The 20,914-nt window shown below is 47.5% G+C and overlaps 1 protein-coding gene across 6 annotated transcripts in view; it reads left to right on the top strand.

Annotated features, from left to right (window-relative positions):
* usp19 (ubiquitin specific peptidase 19) overlaps positions 1–20,914 on the top strand; it is a 202,142-nt gene that overhangs the window by 135,564 nt on the left and 45,664 nt on the right. For all 6 annotated transcript variants that reach the window (XM_070895624.1, XM_070895620.1, XM_070895619.1 and 3 more), the window contains 4 exons: positions 7,059–7,169; positions 13,124–13,225; positions 17,529–17,669; positions 20,230–20,345. In XM_070895624.1, the coding sequence (XP_070751725.1) occupies positions 7,059–7,169; positions 13,124–13,225; positions 17,529–17,669; positions 20,230–20,345 (470 nt within the window). The remainder of the gene's footprint in view (positions 1–7,058; positions 7,170–13,123; positions 13,226–17,528; positions 17,670–20,229; positions 20,346–20,914) is intronic.

The following is a 20,914-nucleotide window of genomic DNA, read 5'->3' as shown; positions in this document are numbered from 1 at the left end:
GAGGAACTATGAAATTAAATTATCAAGGAACATAAAACAAAATAGTAAAATATTTTACAGGCACATCAATATTAAAAAGAAGGTTGGGATGGTAATAGGGCCATTAAGGAATAGACAGGATATCATCATCATCATCATCATAGGCAGTCCCTTGAAATCGAGGAAGCTTTGCTTCCAATCTAAAACTGAGTTCTCAGGTGACGGTACAGTCTAATACGGGAATTACAGTCTCTGCAACAGGTGGGACAGACAGTGGTTGAAGGAAAGGGTGGTTGGGGAGCCTGGTTTGCCGCACGCTCCTTCCATTGTCTGCACTTGATTTCTGCATGTTCTCGGCAACGAGCCTCAGTGTTCGGCCGAGTATTGTTGCTGAGAGCATGCAGAAATCAAGTGCAGACATAGGATAATACCACAGGTAACGATAGAGAGATGGCAGAGATATAAATTATTATTTTCCTTCAATATTTACGAGGGAGATAGACCAGATAGACATGACATTGGATGACGAGATTAGTAATGAGATAAGTGCATTTAAAATAAAAAGAGGGGATATATTAAATAAACTAATCAAACTTGGAGGATAAATCCATGGTCTGGATGGATTGCATTTACGCATTTTAAAATAATCCAGGGAAGAGATAGCAGAGGCATTACTACACATATTTAATAATTTGTTAGAAAAGGGTGTAGTGCCAGAGGACTGGCGGATAGCTAACGTAATACCTATATTTAAGAAGGGAGATAGAACATGTCCAGGGAATTATAGACCAGTCAGCTTCACATCGGTGGTAGGAAAATAATGGAATCCCTGCTAAAGGAGAAAATAGAACATCTAGAAACCAAAAATATAATATTGAATAGTCAGCATGGATTTCAAACAGGAAAGTCTTGCTTGACCAATCTTATTGAATGTTTTGAAGAAGTAACAGACAGTTAGACTATGGTAATGCAGTAGATGTAATTTACCTAGATTTTCAAAAGGCCTGCGATAAGGTACCCTATAATAGACTGATGAACAAGGTCAGAGAATGCAGACTCGGGACAAGTAGCAGAATGGGTAGCTAGCTGGGTTCAAGACAGAAAGCAAAGAGGAAGGGGTAAAGGGTAGCTGTTCACAGTGGCAGAAGGTGGATAGTGATGTTCCACAAGGATCAGTGCTAGGACCACTGTTCACAATTTATATTAACGATTTAGACTTTGAAATCAAAAACACAATTTCTAAATTTCCGGATGACACCAAGTTGGGGGACTAGTCAATACTGAGGAGGACTGCAACAAATTACAGGAGGACATTAATAAACTTGCAGAATGGGCATTTAATTGGCAAATGAAGTTCAACACGGATAAATGTGAGGTATTACATTGTCGTAGGAAGAATAGGGAGGTCACATTACTTGGAGGGTGTGAGTCTGGGTGGGTCAGAGGAACAAAGGGATCTCGGAGTACAAATACACAAATCACTAAAAGTTGTGACTCAGGTTAGCTAGGCCATAAAAAAGCAAACCAAGCTCTAGGGTTTATTTCTAGAGGTATAATTGAAAAGTAGGGAAGTTATGCTAAACCTGTATCGAACCTTGGTTAGACCACACTTGGAGTACTGTGTACAGTTCTGATCGCTATATTATAGAAAGGATATAGAGGCACTGGAGAGGGTGCAGAGAAGATTTACAAGGATGATAGCAGAAATGTGAGGATATACATATCAGGAAAGGATGAGCAGGCTGGATCTCTTTTCTCTTGAAAAAAGAAAGCTGAGGGGTAATCTAATAGAAGTCTTTAAAATTATGAAATGTTTTTATAAATACAGCGAGAATGTTTCCACTTGTGGGGAAGCATAACTAGAGACCATCAATATAAATTCTTCACCGAGAGTGGTGAGAATGTGGAACTTGCTACCGTAGGGAGTGGTTGAAGCGAATAGTATCGATGCATTTAACGGGAGGCTAGACAAGCATATGAGGGAGAAGGGAATAGAGGGTGAAACTGATAGATTTAGATGAGTGGAGCATAAACGTCGGCATGGACTGGTCGGGCCGAATGGCCTGTTTCTGTGTCATATATTCTATGTCTGTAATCCTTTGTAGTCAGTGTTCTGTGAATCTGCGTGTGGCTGATTTCAGGAGTCATGATTCAGCACTGACAGTTAATGAGAACTCGGAAGTGCAGTCAGTACCCTTTCTACTAAGTGCTAATGGGTGAGTTTTCGTGAGATTGGAATGGTGAATTTAGCAGCTTAAGTGTTTGTTTGAATAAAATGATTCCGTATGGATTTAAAGTCGATGCTCTTGAGGCAGGAGGAAATTAATGTAACCTGCTGCTATTTATGCTACTATTAGAAGGGACAGTTGGTCCTGATAAATTGGGACATACAGACTTATTTATTATACCACTAGGTGGCGGCATTCTGCTACAATTACCGCTTAAAAGCTGGGAAAAGATTTAAACTTTCTTTACTCTCGATATACTGAGCGCTGTACTTCAACAACTTTCACGTAAATAGTGCCTTTGAGATGAATACATCGAAGACGAAGTAGGTTTTGAGGCTTTTAAAGATGGAGGGAGCAATTAATTCAACAACAAGTTGCCTTTCTGTGGTGCCTTTAACATAGTAAAACGTCCCAAGGTGCTTCACAGGAGCATTATCAAACAGAATTTGACACTTGAACCACATAAAAAGGTAGGTGAAGTTTTTGAGGAGCACCGTGAAATGATTGAAACTAAACGAGAGAACTCCTATTTTATATTGCGCCTTTCAGGCATCAGGGCGCCGTACAGCGCTTCCGAGCAAATTTATTACTTTTGAAGTGTAGTCCCTTTGTAACGTAGGAAACATGGCAGCCAATTCGGGCAGAGCAAGATCCCACAGGCACCAGAGATAAAAAGAAATTAGATGATCAGTTTTTTTTTAGAGATGTCCTCTGCTCTTCAAATAATGCCATGAGATCTTTTAAAAAGAAAGACTTGGATTTATATAGCGCCTTTCACGACCACCAGATGTATCAAAGCACTTTACAGCCAGTGAAGTACTTTTGGAGTGTAGTCACTGTTATAATGTAGGAAATGCGGCAGCCAATTTGTGCACAGCAAGCTCCCACAAACAGCAATGTGAAAATGACCAGATAATCTGTTTTTCTTATGTTGATTGAGGGATAAATATTGTCCAGGCCACCGGGGATAACTCCCCTGCTCTTCGAAATAATGTCATGGGATCATTTACGTCCACTTGAGAGAGCAGATGGGTCCTCGGTTTAGCGTCTCTTCCGAAAGACGGCACCTCTGACAGTGTAAAGATGGGTGGAAAAGCAAGTTGTGAGGAGAATGCAAAGAATCTGCAAAAGCATATGGATAGGCTAAGTGAGTGGGCAAAAATTTGACAGATGGAGCATAATGTGGGAAAATGTGAGATTATCCACTTTGGTAGGAAATTAAAAAAAAAAATTATTATTTAAATGGTGAGAGACTATAAAATGCCGAGGTACAGAGGGATCTGAGGGTCCTTGTACATGAAACACAAAAAGTTAGTATGCAGGTACAGCAAGTAACCAGGAAGGCAAATGGAATGTTGGCCTTTATTGCAAGGGAGATAGAGTATAAAAGCAGTGAAGTCCTGCTACAACTGTACAGGGTATTGGTGAGACCGCACCTGAATTACTGCGTACAGGTTTGGTCTCCTTATTTAAGGAGGGATATACTTGCTTTGGAGGCTGTTCAGAGAATGTTCACTCGGTTGATTCTTGAGATGAAGGAGTTGTCTTGTGAAGAAAGGTTGAGCAGGTTGAGCCTATACTCATTGGGGTTTAGAAGAATGAGATGTGATCTTATTGAAACGTATAACATACTGAAGGGGCTTGACAGGATAGATACAGAGATGATGTTTCCCCTTGTGAGGGAATCGAGAACTAGGGGGCATAGTTTCAGAATAAGGGGTCGCCCATTTAAAACGGAAATGAGGAGGACTTCTCTGAAGGTCCTGAATCTTTGGGATTCACTGCCCCAGAGAGCTGTGGAGGCTGGGTCATTGAATATATTTAAGGTGGAGATAGAGAGATTTTTGAAGGTTAAGGGAGTCGAGTGTTATGGGGAGCGGGCAGGGAAGAGGAGTTGAGGCCAAGATCAGATTATCCATGAATCCTATTCAATGGCAGAGCAGGCTCGAGGGGCCGAATGGCCTACTTCTCCTATTTCTTATATGCAACACTCCCTCCATACTGCACTGGGAATGTCAGCCTATATTTATGGGCTCAAGTGTGTGAAATAAATTCAGAGGGGGAGAATAGAGAATATGGGAACAGAGACGCAGAGGAGTCTGAGACAATTCGGAATTTACCACAGATTGAGAGATGGGAGTCTGCCCTCTGCTGGCTGTGAGAATCCTGTATGAAATGGGTTTTGGGCCGCGTCTGTGAGCTTGAGACTGAAGAACAAAACTGGCGCCCACCATGATACAGTTGTGTCTCACTCGGGAGAGGCTGTGAGGGTGCATCTATGAGGGATGGGACTGTGGCACAGATGCAGCAAAGGGAGCTCCTCAACATTTGGGCTTGGATAGAGGAAGCTTTGTTCTGCGGCCTGTACCTGGCCAGGGAGCGCTCGATGCTGGCACTCGCTGACCACATTGGAAAAACATTCAGTGGCTAACACTGTCACCGCTTGCCTTCAGCACAATTTTCCTGCAACTCTGACTGCATGCGGTGCAGGCCCCAATTTAGCTCAGCCATTGGAGAGGCACTCCTGGCCTCGCGGTGTAATTTACCGAGTCTGTGGAGGAGAAAGGCCCCGTGTCTGAATATCAGAAAGGAGCAAAGTGCAACAGCCTGTCTTTTCTCTCCCCTCTCTCTCTCTTCTCCCCTCCCCACTCTCTCTCTTGCCCCCCTCCTCTCTCTCTCTCTCTCTCTCTCTCTCTCCCCCCCCTCCTCTCTCTCTCTCTTCCCCCCCCCTCCTCTCTCTCTCTCTCTCTTCCCCCCCCTCCCCTCTCTCTCTCTCTTCCCCCCCCTCCCCTCTCTCTCTCTCTTCCCCCCTCCCCTCACTCTCTCTTCCCCCCCCTCCCCTCACTCTCTCTTCCCCCCCCCTCCCCTCACTCTCTCTTCCCCCCCTCCCCTCTCTCTCTCTTCCCCCCCTCCCCTCTCTCTCTTCCCCCCCTCCCCTCTCTCTCTCTTCCCCCCCTCCCCTCTCTCTCTTTCCCCCCCTCCCCTCTCTCTCTTCCCCTCCCCCCTCCCCTCTCTCTCTTCCCCCCCTCCCCTCTCTCTCTTCCCCTCCCCCCTCCCCTCTCTCTCTTCCCCCCCCTCCTCTCTCTCTCTCCCCCCCCCTCCCCTCTCTCTCTCTCCCCCCTCCCCTCTCTCTCTTCCCCCCCCTCCCCTCTCTCTCTCTTCCCCCCCTCTCCCCTCTCTCTCTCCCCCCCTCCCCTCTCTCTCTTCCCTCCCCCCTCCCCTCTCTCTCTTCCCCTCCCCCTCCCCTCTCTCTCTTCCCCCCCCTCCCCTCTCTCTCTTCCCCCCCTCCCCTCTCTCTCTCTTCCCCCCCTCCCCTCTCTCTCTTCCCCCCTCCCCTCTCTCTCTTCCCCCCCCTCCCCTCTCTCTCTTCCCCCTCCCCTCTCTCTCTTCCCCCCTCCCCCCTCTCTCTTCCCCCCCCTCCCCCTCTCTCTTCCCCCCTCCCCCCTCTCTCTTCCCCCCTCCCCCCTCTCTCTTCCCCCCCTCCCCCTCTCTCTTCCCCCCTCCCCCCCCTCTCTTCCCCCCTCCCCCTCTCTCTTCCCCCCCTCCCCCCTCTCTCTTCCCCCCCCTCCCCCCTCTCTCTTCCCCCCTCCCCCTCTCTCTTCCCCCCCTCCCCCTCTCTCTTCCCCCCTCCCCCTCTCTCTTCCCCCCCTCCCCCCTCTCTCTTCCCCCCTCCCCCTCTCTCTTCCCCCCTCCCCCTCTCTCTTCCCCCCTCCCCCTCTCTCTTCCCCCCTCCCCCCTCTCTCTTCCCCCCCTCCCCCCTCTCTCTTCCCCCCCTCCCCCCTCTCTCTTCATCCCTCCCCCTCTCTCTCTTTTCCCCCCCTCCCCCTCTCTCTTCCCCCCTCCCCCCTCCTCTCTTCCCCCCCTCCCCCCCTCCTCTTTCCCCCCCTCTCTCTCCCCCCCCTCCCCCCCTCTCTCTTCCCCCCCTCCCCCCCTCTCTCTTCCCCCCCCTCCCCCGCTCTCTCTTCCCCCGCTCTCTCTTCCCCCGCTCTCTCTTCCCCCGCTCTCTCTTCCCCCGCTCTCTCTTCCCCCGCTCTCTCTTCCCCCGCTCTCTCTTCCCCCGCTCTCTCTTCCCCCGCTCTCTCTTCCCCCGCTCTCTCTTCCCCCGCTCTCTCTTCCCCCGCTCTCTCTTCCCCCGCTCTCTCTTCCCCCGCTCTCTCTTCCCCCGCTCTCTCTTCCCCCGCTCTCTCTTCCCCCGCTCTCTCTTCCCCCGCTCTCTCTTCCCCCGCTCTCTCTTCCCCCGCTCTCTCTTCCCCCGCTCTCTCTTCCCCCGCTCTCTCTTCCCCCGCTCTCTCTTCCCCGCTCTCTCTTCCCCCGCTCTCTCTTCCCCCTCCTCTCTCTTCCCCCGCTCTCTCTTCCCCCTCCTCTCTCCCCTCTCCTCTCTCCCCTCTCTCTCTCCTCTCCCTCTCCTCTCCTCTCCCTCCCCTCTCTTCCCCCCCTCCCCTCTCTTCCCCCCCTCCCCTCTCTTCCCCCCCTCCCCTCTCTTCCCCCCCTCCCCTCTCTTCCCCCCCTCCCCTCTCTTCCCCCCCCTCCCCTCTCTTCCCCCCCCTCCCCTCTCTTCCCCCCCCCTCCCCTCTCTTCCCCCCCCCTCCCCTCTCTTCCCCCCCCCTCCCCTCTCTTCCCCCCCCTCCCCTCTCTTCCCCCCCCTCCCCTCTCTTCCCCCCCCTCCCCTCTCTTCCCCCCCCTCCCCTCTCTTCCCCCCCCTCCCCTCTCTTCCCCCCCCTCCCCTCTCTTCCCCCCCCCTCCCCTCTCTTCCCCCCCCCTCCCCTCCCTTCCCTCCTCCCCTCCCTCTCTTCCCTCTCCCTGCCCCCATGTTGAATTGCTCCTGTTTCATTTGAAGTTGTTATTTTACAGGTGTCAATCACGTTCGATCCTTTCCTCTACCTTTCCGTCCCCCTGCCACAGAAACAGAAACTGCTGACTGTTTACTTTTTTGCGAAGGAGCCTCATAAGAAACCGATCAAGGTAAGAGCTGCCAGTTTCTGTCACCGTGTGCTGTCGCTGTGTGAGGTGCTGGTCAGACCCGGGCTTCTCGGTGTGTGTGCAGTTCAGGTCATTCAACCATACAAATGGTGATCCTGCCTTTGAGAGGGGCAGTGAAAATGAGCCAGTGAGTTGGGAATTTAAGTTACTGTGAAAAGCATAATAATTTGTCCATATTTTCTGAGGGGGAAAGGAAAATTTTTACGGTCACAAGCTTCAGGTTTAGACCCTCCAATCGTGATTACCTACCGCCTCCCCATCAGAGTTCCAACATCAGGGGTAGACAACACAAAGCATCTGCATTTATACAAGGCTGTTCATAGCCTCAGGACATCGCAAAGCACTTTGTGGGCACTGAATTACATTTCAATTGTAGTCATTTATAATGTAACATGGCAACCAATATGTGCACAGCAAGCTTCCATAAACAGCATTGAGATGAATGACCAGTTGGTGTGCTGTTCCTGATGTTAGAGGGAGCAATTCTGGACAAGAAACTGCTTACTTTTGGGTCCTGGTAATGTGGGCAATGCTGAAGTTGCCACAAAGGAGATGATCAAACCACCACTGCTCCGATACTGAGGTCGTATGTAAAACTGTGTTCCTTGTGAACCTGCGGTTTTCCATCTTGTGGGACATCTCCGAAATTGTCACAAAATGCATTCCCTCGCCACCAACTCCATTCCCTTCCCTGGCCACTGTTTGCAACCGCGACATCCTATTTGACCCTGAGCTGAGCTTGTGACCCCATATCCTCTCTGTCACTCAGACCGCCGACTTACACCTCGTAACGTCGCCTGTCTCTGAGCCTGACTCAGGCCCGCTGCTGAAGCCATTCGTGTCTTTCTTACCTGCAAATTCTCCTGTCCGGCCTCCCACTTTGCACTCTCCATAAACTTGAACTCATCCAAATCTCTGCTGCCCATGTCCTAACTCGCACTAAGCCCCTTTCACCCATCAACCCCTGTGCTCGCTGACCTACATTGGCTCCCGGTCTAGCAATGCCTTGATGTTAAAAATTATCATCCTTCATCCCTCCCTATCTCTAACCACCTCCAGCCCTACAAACCTCCAAGATCTCTACACAGCTCCAATTCTGGCCTCGCGCATGCTGGAATTTCATTGCCCCATCATTGATGGCCGTACCTTCAGCTGCCTAGACTTGGAATTCCCTCCCTCCATCTCTCTCTCCTCCTTTTAAGACCCTCCTTAAAACCTCCTGCTTTGACCAAACATTTGGTCACCTGCCCTAATATATCCATATGTGGCTCGGGGTCAGACTTTGTTTGATTTATGCTCCTGTGAAGCATCTTGGGTACGAGCACAAAATATAAAAACAGATAGCAAGAGTTTTTATAGGTATATAAAAAGGAAAAGATTAGCTAAAGTAAATGTTTAGTTAACATTAGAGGATGAGACTGGGGAATTAGTAATAGAAACATAGAAACATAGAAAATAGGTGCAGGAGTAGGCCATTCGGCCCTTCGAGCCTGCACCACCATTCAATGAGTTCATGGCTGAACATGCAACTTCAGTACCCCATTCCTGCTTTCTCGCCATCCCCCTTGATCCCCCGAGTAGTAAGGACTACATCTAACTTCTTTTTGAATATATTTAATGAATTGGCCTCAACAACTTTCTGTGGTAGAGAATTCCACAGGTTCACCACTCTCTGGGTGAAGAAGTTTCTCCTCATCTCGGTCCTAAATGGCTTACCCCTTATCCTTAGACTGTGACCCCTGGTTCTGGACTTCCCCAACATTGGGAACATTCTTCCTGCATCTAACCTGTCTAAACCCGTCAGAATTTTAAACGTTTCTATGAGGTCCCCTCTCATTCTTCTGAACTCCAGTGAATACAAGCCCAGTTGATCCAGTCTTTCTTGATATGTCATGTCCCGCCATCCCGGAAATCAGTCTGGTGAACCTTCGCTGCACTCCCTCAATAGCAAAAATGTCCTTCCTCAAGTAAGGAGACCAAAAATGTACACAATACTCCAGGTGTGGCCTCACTGTAGTAACATCCCCTCGCTATGAAGGCCAACATGCCATTTGCTTTCTTAACCGCCTGCTGTACCTGCATGACAACCTTCAATGACTGATGTACCATGACACCCAGGTCTCGTTGCACCTCCCCTTTTCCTAATCTGTCACATTCAGATAATAGTCTGTCTCTCTGTTTTTACCACCAAAGTGGATAACCTCACATTTATCCACATTATACTTCATCTGCCATGCATTTTCCCACTCACCTAACCTATCCAAGTCACTCTGCAGCCTCATAGCATCTTCCTCGCAGCTCTCACTGCCACCCAACTTAGTGTCATCCGCAAATTTGGAGATACTACATTTAATCCCCTCATCTAAATCATTAATGTACAATGTAAACAGCTGGGACCCCAGCACAGAACCTTGCGGTACCCCACTAGTCACTGCCTGCCATTCTGAAAAGTACCCATTTACTCCTAATCTTTGCTTCTTGTCTGACAACCAGTTCTCAATCCACGTCAGCGCACTACCCCCAATCCAATGTGCTTTAACTTTGTACATTAATCTCTTGTGTGGGACCTTGTCGAAAGCCTTCTGAAAGTCCAAATACACCATCAACTGTTCTTCCTTGTCCACTCTACTGGAAACATCCTCAAAAAATTCCAGAAGATTTGTCAAGCATGATTTCTCTTTCACAAATCCATGCTGACTTGGATCTATCATGTCACCTCTTTCCAAATGCGCTGCTATGACATCCTTAATAATTGATTCCATCATTTTACCCACTACCGATGTCAGGCTGACTGGTCTATAATTCCCTGTTTTCGCTCCCTCCTTTCTTAAAAATTGGGGTTACATTGGCTACCCTCCACTCCATAGGAACTGATCCAGAGTCTATGGAATGTTGGAAAATAACTGTAAATGCATCCGCTATTTCCAAGGCCACCTCCTTAAGTACTGGGATGCAGTCCATCAGGCCCTGGGGATTTATCGGCCTTCAATCCCATCAATTTCCCCAACACAATTTCCCGACTAATAAGGATTTCCCTTAGTTCCTCCTTCTTACTAGACCCTCTAATCCCTTTTATATCCGGAAGGTTGTTTGTGTCCTCCTTCGTGAATACCGAACCAAAGTACTTGTTCAATTGGTCTGCCATTTCTTTGTTCCCCGTTATGACTTCCCCTGATTCTGACTGCAGGGGACCTACGTTTGTTTTTAACTAACCTTTTTCTCTTTACATATCTATAGAAGCTTTTGCAGTCCGTCTTAATGTTCCCTGCAAGCTTCCTCTCGTACTCTATTTTCCCTGCTCTAATCAAACCCTTTGTCCTCCTCTGCTGAGTTCTAAATTTCTCCCAGTCCCCAGGTTCGCTGCTATTTCTGGCCAATTTGTATGCCACTTCCTTGGCTTTAATACTATCCCTGATTTCCCTTGATAGCCACGGTTGAGCCACCTCCCCTTTTTTATTTTTACGCCAGACAGGGATGTACAATTGTTGTAGTTCATCCATGCGGTCTCTAAATGTCTGCCATTGCCCATCCACTGTCAACCCCTTAAGTATCATTCGCCAATCTATCCTAGCCAATTCACGCCTCATACCTTCAAAGTTATCCTTCTTTAAGTTCTGGACCATGGTCTCTGAATTAACTGTTTCGTTCTCCATCCTAATGCAGAATTCCACCATATTATGGTCACTCTTCCCCAAGGGATCGCGCACAACGAGATTGGTAATTAATCCTCTCTCATTACACAACACCCAGTCTAAGATGGCCTCACCCCTAGTTGGTTCCTCGACATATTGGTCTAGAAAACCATCCCTTATGCACTCCAGGAAATCCTCCTCCACCGTATTGCTTCCAGTTTGGTTAGCCCAATCTATATGCATATTAAAGTCACCCATGATAACTGCTGCACCTTTATTGCATGCACCCCTATTTCATGTTTGATGCCCTCCCCAACATCACTACTACTGTTTGGAGCTCTACACAACTCCACTAACATTTTTTGCCCTTTGGTGTTCTGCAGCTCTACCCATATAGATTCCACATTATCCAAGCTAATGTCCTTCCTAACTATTGCATTAATCTCCTCTTTAACCAGCAATGCTACCCCACCTCCTTTTCCTTTTATTCTATCCTTCCTGAATGTTCCCTAATGCGGAACATGGAGATGGCAGGAACTCTGAACAAATATTTTGTATCAGTCTTTACTGTCGAGGACACTAAAAATATCCCAACAGTGGATAGTCAAGGAGCTATGGGGGGGAGGAACTTAACACAATCATAATCACTAAGGAGGTGGTACTCAGTAAGGTAATGGGACTAAAGGCAGATAAATCCCTGGACCTGATGGCTTGCATCCCAGGGTCTTAAGAGAAATAGCGACAGGGATTGTGGATGCATTGGTTGTAATTTACCGGAGGTCCCAGCAGATTGGAAAACTGCAAATTTAACGCCCCTATTTAAAAAAGGAGGCAGACAAAAAGCAGGAAACTAGACCAGTTAGCCTAACATCTGTGGTTGGGAAAATGTTGAATCCATTATTAAAGAAGCAGTCGCAGGACATTTGGAAAACCAAAATTCGGTCAGGCAGAGTCAGCATGGATTTATGAAGGGGAAGTCATGTTTGACAAATTTGCTGGAATTCTTTGAGGATATAACAAACAGGGTGGATAAAGGGGAACCAGTGGATGTGGTGTATTTGGACTTCCAGAAGGCATTTGGCAAGGCGCCACATAAAAGGTTACTGCACAAGATAAAAGTTCACGGGGTTGGGGGTGTAATATATTAGCATGGATAGAGGATTGGCTAACTAACAGAGAACAGAGAGTCGGGATAAATGGTTCATTCTCGGGTTGGCAGCCAGTAACTAGTGGGGTGCCGCAGGGATCAGTGCTGGGACCCCAACTATTTACAATCTATATTAACGATTTGGAAGTAGGGACTGAGTGTAACGTAGCCAAGTTTTCTGACGATACAAAGATGGGAGGAAAAACAATGTGTGAGGAGGACACAAAATCTGCAAAAGGACATAGACAGGCTAAGTGAGTGGGCAAAAATTTGGCAGATGGAGTATAATGTTGGAAAGTGTGAGGTCATGCACTTTGGCAGTAAAAAGATCAAAGAGAAGTTATTATTTAAATGGAGAAAGATTGCAAAGTGCTGCAGTACAGAGGGACCTGGGGGTACTTGTGCATGGAACACAAACGGATAGTATACAGGTACAGCAAGTGGTCAGGAAAGCCAATGGAATCTTGGCCTTTATTGCAAAGGAGATGGCGTATAAAAGCAGGGAAGTCTTGCTGCAGCTGTGCAGGGTATTGGTGAGACCGCACCTGGAGTACTGCGTGCAGTTTTCCATATTTAAGAAAGGATATACTTGTTTTGGAGACAGTTCAGAGAAGGTTCACTAGGTTGATTCCGGAGAGTGAGTGGCGGGGGGTGAGGGCGGTGTTGACTTATGAGGAAAGGTTGAGTAGGTTGGGTCTCTACTCATTGGAGTTCAGAAGACTGAGAGGTGATCTTATCGAAACGTATAAGATTATGAGGGGGCTTGACAAGGTGGATGCAGAGAGGAGGTTTCCTCTGATGGGTGAGAGTAGAACTAGAGGGCATGATCTTAGAATAAGGGACCGCCCATTTAAAACGGAGATGAGGAGAAATTTCTTCTGAGAGTTGTGGATCTGTGGAATTCGCTGCCTCAGAGAGCTGTGGAAGCTGGGACATTGAATAAATTTAAGACAGAAATAGACAGTTTCTTAAATGCTAAGGGGTTATGGGGAGTGGGCAGGGATGTGGAGCTGCGACCATGGTCAGATCAACCATGATCTTATTGAATGGCGGATCAAGCTCGAGGGGCCATATGTCCTACTCCTGTTCCTATTTCTTATGTTCTTATATAAATGCAAGTTGAATGAATTGCTCCCTCCCTCCCTCCCTGCTGCCAGATACTGGTGAGTGTGAGCAAGGAGAATGCCAGCGCCACCGACATCTTCGACACCATCTCACGGAATCTGAAGGTGAAAGCAGACACGCTACGACTGGCCGAGGTGAGTCCCTCATACGACATGGCTGAATGGGGCATCAGATTCAATACTGGACTTTTAACCGGCTTCCAATCCAGCCCCGAGACTCGGGGTTGCCAACCCACAAGAATTGCCCTGCAGTCTACGGAAATTACAGATCAATCGAAGGGCAAAACTCATCGGGCATGAAAAGATTTTTTTTCATTTTCTTTGAATACTTTTGTTGTTAAAAGCTTTACAGATGAAGGGAAAGGCCATTGGATTGGACGGGTGAGGAGTCAGAGATGGGAGGTCATGTGAAGAAACTTCCAGGAATATATCAAATCAGAGTTGGCAACACTATTGAGAGTTGGGATGAAAGTCTAAATGAAATGAATTTGAGTAAAGTCCTCGAACTAGCGGGCATGAGCCCATAAAACACAGTCGTCCCTAATTCAGTACTGCATTTACAGGCCCACTGACATCATAAGATGAACAGTGTGAGCAAAGGGAACATCCAAATCCATATCGACACTCTTGAGGTTGGGGCTGAAACACATTGTTTGGGTGAAGTAGAGGGAGCTTTACTCTGTATCTAACTCATGCTGTGCCTGCCCTGGGAGTGTTTGATGGGACAGTGTAGAGGGAGCTTTACTCTGTATCTAACCCGTGCAGTACCTGCCCTGGGAGTGTTTGATGGGACAGTGTAAGGGGAGCTTTACTCTGTATCTAACCCGTGCTGTACCTGCCCTGGGAGTGTTTGATAGGACAGTGTAGAGGGAGCTTTACTTTGTATCTAAAGCTGGGAGTGCTTGATGCTGGCATTGGGTGCCTGAAAAGGGAAGCTGTTCCAGTCTCCAGTATGAGCGATTTCATTCTGAATCCAAAAATTGCTTTATTAAAATAAAAGCACTGAGATTGTAGCTTAATGAGATTCACTCTTTTATACCCGTTGTAACTTTAAAAAAAAACATGCATTCCACTGAGACTTAGTTTCCTAATAATGTTAGGATATTTTATCCATGGAATTGGGAACATTTCTGGTAACATCATGTACTTGAAACTGTGGAGATGCAGCGGCACACAGTCCAGAAGGGTCCCCGAGTCGGCCGCGGGTCTGTACTGCGTGAGCTAGTCTCAGCAGGGGCACCAATAATTGCCTCAGTACCCCCATGGTATACGGGGGACTGAAATCAGCCAGGGTTCCTGCTCCTGATCACTGTCCAGTGACCCCTGGGTTAGCGAGGGGGGAAATCAGCCTGGGTTCCTGCTCCTGATCACTGCCCAGTGACCCCTGGGTAGAGAAAGGGGAAATCAGCCTGGGTTCCTGCTCCTGATCACTGTCCAGTGACCCCTGGGTTAGAGAGAGGGGGAAATCAGCCTGGGTTCCTGCTCCTGATCAGTGACCCCTGGGTTAGAGAGAGGGGAAATCTATTCTAAAGTGGATGTAGGAAGAGAGAGACCTGGGGGTATATGTGCACAAATTGTTGAAGGTGGCAGGGCAGATTACGAAAGTGGTTAAAAAAGCTTATGGGATCCCGGGCTTCATAAATAGAGGCATAGAGTACAAAAGCAAGGAAATTATGATGAACCTTTCTTAAAACACTGGTTCAACCTCCACTGGTCCAATCCTGGGCACCGCACTTTAGAAAGGATGTGAAGGCCTTAGCGAGGGTGCAGAAAGGTTGCCGAGAATGGTTCCAGGAACGAGGGATTGGAGAAGCTGAGGTTGTTCTCCTTAGAACATAAGAACATAAGAATTAGGAACAGGAGTAGGCCATCTAGCCCCTCGAGCCTGCTCCGCCATTCAACAAGATCATGGCTGATCTGGCCGTTGACTCGGCTCCACTTACCCGCCCACTCCCCGTAACCCTTAATTCCCTTATTGGTTAAAAATCTATCTATCTGTGACTTGAATACATTCAGTGAGCTAGCCTCAACTGCTTCCTTGGGCAGAGAATTCCACAGATTCACAACCCTCTGGGAGAAGAAATTCCTTCTCAAATCGGCTCCCCCGTATTTTGAGGCTGTGCCCCCTAGTTCTAGTCTCCCCAACCAGTGGAAACAACCTCTCTGCCTCTATCTTGTTGATCCCTTTCATTATTTTAAATGTTTATATAAGATCACCCCTTGTCCTTTTGAACTCCAATGAGTAAAGACCCAGTCTACTCAATCTATTATCATAAGGTAACCCCCTCATCTCCGGAATCAACCTAGTGAATCGTCTCTGTACCCCCTCCAAAGCTAGTATATCCTTCCTTAAGTAAGGTGACCAAAACTGCACGCAGTACTCCAGGTGCGGCCTCACCAATACCCTATACAGTTGCAGAAGGACCTCCCTGCTTTTGTACTCCATCCCTCTCGCAATGAAGGCCAACATTCCATTCGCCTTCCTGATTACCTGCTGCACCTGCAAACTAACTTTTTGGGATCCACGCACAAGGACCCCCAGGTCCCTCTGCACCACAGCATGTTGTAATTTCTCCCCATTCAAATATTATTCGCTTTTACTGTTTTTTTTTCCAAGGTGGATGACCGAACATTTTCCGACATTGTATTCCATCTGTCAAACCTTAGCCCATTCGCTTAACCTATCTAAATCTCTTTGCAGCCTCTCTGTTTCCTCTACTCCTCTACACAACCTGCTTTCCCACTAATCTTTGTGTCATCTGCAAAATGTGTTACACTACACTCTGTCCCCTCCTCCAGGTCATCTATGTATATTGTAAACAGTTGTGGTCCCAGCACCAATCCCTGTGGCACACCACTAACCACCGATTTCCAACCCGAAAAGGACCCATTTATCCCGCCTCGCTGCTTTCTGTTAGCCAGCCAATTCTCGATCCATGCCAATACATTTCCTCTGACTCCGCGTACCTTTATCTTCTGCAGTAACCTTTTGTGTGGCACCTTATCGAATACCTTTTGGAAATCTAAATACACCACATTCATCGGTACACCTCTATCCACCATGCTCGTTATATCCTCAAAGAATTCCAGTAAATTAGTAAAACATGATTTCCCCTTCATGAATCCATGTTGCGTCTGCTTGATTGCACTATTCCTATCTAGATGTCCTGCTATTTCTTCCCTAATGATAGCTTCAAGCATTTTCCCCACTACAGATGTTAAACTAACCGGCCTATAGTTACGTGCCTTTTGTCTGCCCCCTTTTTTAAACAGAGGCGTTACATTAGCTGCTTTCCAATCCACTGGTACCTCCCCAGAGTCCAGAGAATTTTGGTAGATTATAACGAATGCATCTGCTATAACTTCCGCCATCTCTTTTAATACCCTGGGATGCATTCCATCAGGACCAGGGGACTTGTCTACATTGAGTCCCATTAGCCTGTCCAGCACTACCCCCCTAGTGATAGTGATTGTCTCAAGGTCCTCCCTTCCCACATTCCTGTGATCAGCAATTTTTGGCATGGTTTTTGTGTCTTCCACTGTGAAGACCGAAGCAAAATAATTGTTTATGGTCTCAGCCATTTCCACATTTCCCATTATTAAATCCTCCTCATCATCTAAGGGACCAACATTTATTTACTTTAGTCACTCTTTTCCATTTTATATATCGGTAAAAGCTTTTACTATCTGTTTTTCTGTTTTGCGCAAGTTTACCTTCGTAATCTATCTTTCCTTTCTTTATTGCTTTCTTAGTCATTCTTTGCTGTCGTTTAAAATTTTCCCAATCTTCTAGTTTCCCACTAACCTTGGCCACCTTGGCAGAGAAGGTTGGAAGGAGATTTGATAGAGGTGTTCAAAATCATGAGGGACCTGGACAGAGTAGATCGAGAAACTGTTCCCATTGGCGGAAGGGTCGAGAACCAGTGGAGATAGATTTAAGGTGATTGGCAGAAAAACCAAAGATGACAGAAGGAAAAACTTTTTTACGCAGCAAGTGGTTAGGATCTGGGTTGCACTGTCTGAGAGGGTGGTGGAGGCAGACTCAATCATGGCTTTCAAAAGGGAGTTGGAGAAGGAGACAAGTTTGCAGGGCTACGGGGAAAGAGTGGGGGAGGTGGGACTAAGTGAAGTGCTCGTGCAGAGAGCTGGCACGGGATGAATGGCCTTCTGTGCTGTAACCATTCTATGATTCTAATCAGCCAGGGTTTGTGCTCCTGATCACTGTCCAGCGACTTCAGCTTAGAAAGTGTGCAATTGTGGACATTGGCTGAGTCGAGGCTTGGGCTCAGTGTGACTACCCCAAGGTCGAGTAGCCTGCTAACACTCGACGCTTAATTCCATTGATGCATTCATTAAAGGCGCCTGCTCATCTGCTGGTGACCGACTGACCTATCATTTTTGCTTGACTCGTTCATCTAAAAGTTTGTTTCTCCTCTAGGTTGTAAGAAATCGGTTCCATCGGCTATTTCTGTCGTCTCAGTCCTTGGATACCGTGTCCCCCAGTGACACCCTCTTCTGCTTTGAGGTGCTGTCTAAAGACCTTGCGAAGGAGAGAGTGGTGGAATTGCAAGTGCAGCAGGTAGCTCCTTCACTCCCCGCGGTTTGTTGTTTCTGCTTTTAACCGTGCCTGACCAACGTCCGATGAAATGGCCGCCAATTGGTGCAGGTTTACGCTTTCTGTTGGACATTGCTCTCCACCCAGAGTTTCGGAGGCAGTTGGCTACGCTGGTGCAGTTTAGGCAAATCCATATTGGCTGATTATGGTCGTGGTTATGTTACTGGACTAGTGATCCAGAGCTCTGGACTCCAAAGGATGTGAATTCAAATCCTACCATGGCAGTTTTGAGGAGTCAGTTTAAAACAGTCTGGAAATAAAGTCAGTAAAAGTGACCATGAATCTGCCAATTGTAGTAAAAACCCAACTGGCTCCCTAATAGCCCTTTAGGGAAGGAAACCTGCCATCCTTACCTGGTCTGGGCCTGCAGTCCCACACTTACGTGGTTGACTCTTAACTGCCCTCTGCAGTGGCGAGCAAGCCCCTCAGTTGTATCAAACCAGCTACTATCGATTCAAGAGCGGTCCATAGGCCCCCAAAAAGTAGTTACACTGTAGGACAGAATATAAAGAAATAATGGGGGCATGTAAGAAAAATACTGCAATAATCATAAGAACATACGAAATAGGAGTAGGAGTGGGCCACCTGACCCCTCGAGCCTGCTCCGTCATTTAATAAGATCATGGCTGATCTGATCATGGACTAGCCTCCACTTCCCTGCCCGCTCCCCCTAACCCTTTATTCCCTTATCACTCAGTTACTAGAATGGTACCAGGGATGAGGGACTTCTGTTATGTAAGAAGCTGGGGTTGCTCTCCTTCGAGCAGTTTAAGAGGAGATTTGAGAGAAGTATTCAAGATCACACACGGTTTTTATAGAGTAGATAGGCAGAATCTGTTTCCAGTGGCAGGAGGGTCGGTAACCAGAGGACACAGATTTAAGGTGCTTGGCAAAAGGACCAAGGGGAGATGAGAAAACATGTTTTTTACGCAGCGATTTGTTCTGATCTGGAATGCGCAGCCTGAAAGGGCGGTGGGAGCAGATTCAATAGTAACTTTCAAAAGGGAATTGGATAACTACTTGAAAGGAAAAAAAATTGCAGGGCTGTGGGGAAAGAGCAGGGGAGTGGGATTAATGTAACAGCTCTATCCGAGAGCTGGCACAGACATGATGGGCCAAATGGCCTCCTTCTGTGCTGTGTCATATAATGGTCCGTAATTTGCGATCAGCGGTGAAGCAAAGCATGATTTTAATCTTCTTATAGATTGGACAAATCAAATTGGAAAAGGTAGCCTTGAGGACGAGATCATGGTGTTTTCGGGTTGGTTTCTTAGAACAATATGTTGTGGAATCAACCAGGGCTATTTTAGATCTGTTAATGTGTAATGAGATAGGATTAATTAATCTCCTAATAAAGGATCCTCTCGGGAAGAGTGATCATAGCATGTTAGAATTTCAAATTCAGTTTGAGGGCGAGAAACTTGGGTCTCAAACTAGTGTCCTGAACTTAAATAAAGGCAATTACAAAGGTATGAAGACAGAGTTGGCTAAAGTGGAATGGGAAAATAGATTAAAGGCTAAAACGGTAGATAAGCAGTGGCTGACATTTAAGGAGATATTTCATAACTCTCAGCAAAGATTTATTCCTCAGGATACTGAGGATGGGCAATAAATTCCGGCCTTGTCAGTGACGTGCACATCCCAAGAATCGATTTAAAAGAAAAATGTCCCTTCAACCAAAATGCCAGTTCGTTTTTTGGATTTCTATCAACAGCAGTGCCCACATTGCAGGTGCAGGCTCGAGATTAGCACAGCAGGCTTCCCTCATGGTTCACCTGAGCAGTATGGGTGAGGAAGGTCCCAGGGCTGATCACTGATGGAGTGGCAGTAGAAGTGTCACAATGGGCTCCTCACCCCTCGGATAAGGAGACCTCCTGCTCCTCTACTGTCCAGTGGAAGGTAAAGGTGTGTGGACATCGGGTGAGGACAGGATTGGACGTGTCCGTGATATATATCCTTGGGGCGTGCACAACACTGGCAAGGCAGCATTTACTGCCTGTTCCTAGTTGCCCCGAGGACGTTGAACGTCAAACACCTGATGTAGGCCTCTAGTTGCATGTAAAGCAGATGGGGTAGGGGTATCGAAGTCCGTACCGAGGGCCTGGCGCTTGCAATGCGGCAGAAACTGCCTGTAACCATGGGCCAATTATCAGCATTTCGGGTATCTCGGGACTTTCAATGATAGATTTGCCGACTTGCAGTAAATTGTTACTGTGCTGCGCTGGAACGCTTGTGGAACTAATTCCATTCTCATCATCCACTCCTACAAACCTCCTGCCCTTCTGTTGTGCGGAGAGAGCCTTGTTGGAGACGTTAACCCAGCTCTCACTGGCGGGGCTTCTGGCCGTGGTTGCTGAATGAGATGCGTTTTGTTAACCTCGCCCAACAATGACCGTGGAACGCATTAGCTGTACTTGAAATTGCTGCTCTATTGCTTATGATTTTGTGCATTGAGTGTCTCATGCTGTAAGAGACTCTCCCAGCTGCTGTACATGTCTAATTTGCTGCCTGTCTCTGTCCGTAGCGGCTGGTGATCCCCAACATCCCGATCAACAAGTGCGCCGCCTGTCAGAAGCCACAGCAGCCCGATGAGAAGCTGCGGCGTTGCACCAGCTGTTACCGAGTCGCCTACTGCAACCAGTGAGTCCGCCCTTCAGATCTACGCCGTACTGACGCACCACCCGACCGTGACCGCAGACTTTCATTTGGTTCTCCACCCTTGGAGGTCAGCGTGAAGCAGTGGAAGGATTCGCAGGCTGATTAGCAGTCTGATGGGCAGCAACGTCAACACTCCTTCCATGGTCATGGCCATCTCTATCCCAGCCGATTGGTGGGGGGGATGGGTGCAGGGGTGTGGAGGTTTATAGGCTCCCACAACCCATACATAAGATCATGACTGGTCCGATCATGGATTCAGATTCACTTCCCTGCCCACTCCCCACAACCCCTTATTCCCTTATCGTTTAAGAAACTGTCTATTTCTGTCTTAAATTTATTCAATGACCCAGCTTCCACAGCTCTCTGGGGCAGTGAATTCCACAGATTTACAACCCTCAGAGAAGAAATTCCTCCTCCTCTCAATTTTAAATGGGCGGCCCCTTATTCTAAGATCATGCCCTCTAGTTCTAGTCTTCCCCCATCAGTGGAAACATCCTCTCTGCACCCACCTTGTCAAGCCCCCTCATAATTTTATACGTTTCGATAAGATC

Source organism: Pristiophorus japonicus, chromosome 12 (assembly GCF_044704955.1).
Source record: "Pristiophorus japonicus isolate sPriJap1 chromosome 12, sPriJap1.hap1, whole genome shotgun sequence".
NCBI lineage: Eukaryota > Metazoa > Chordata > Chondrichthyes > Pristiophoridae > Pristiophorus > Pristiophorus japonicus.
The sequence above is the reverse complement of the archived record's forward strand: the minus strand, read 5'-3'. Positions and strand labels throughout refer to the sequence as shown.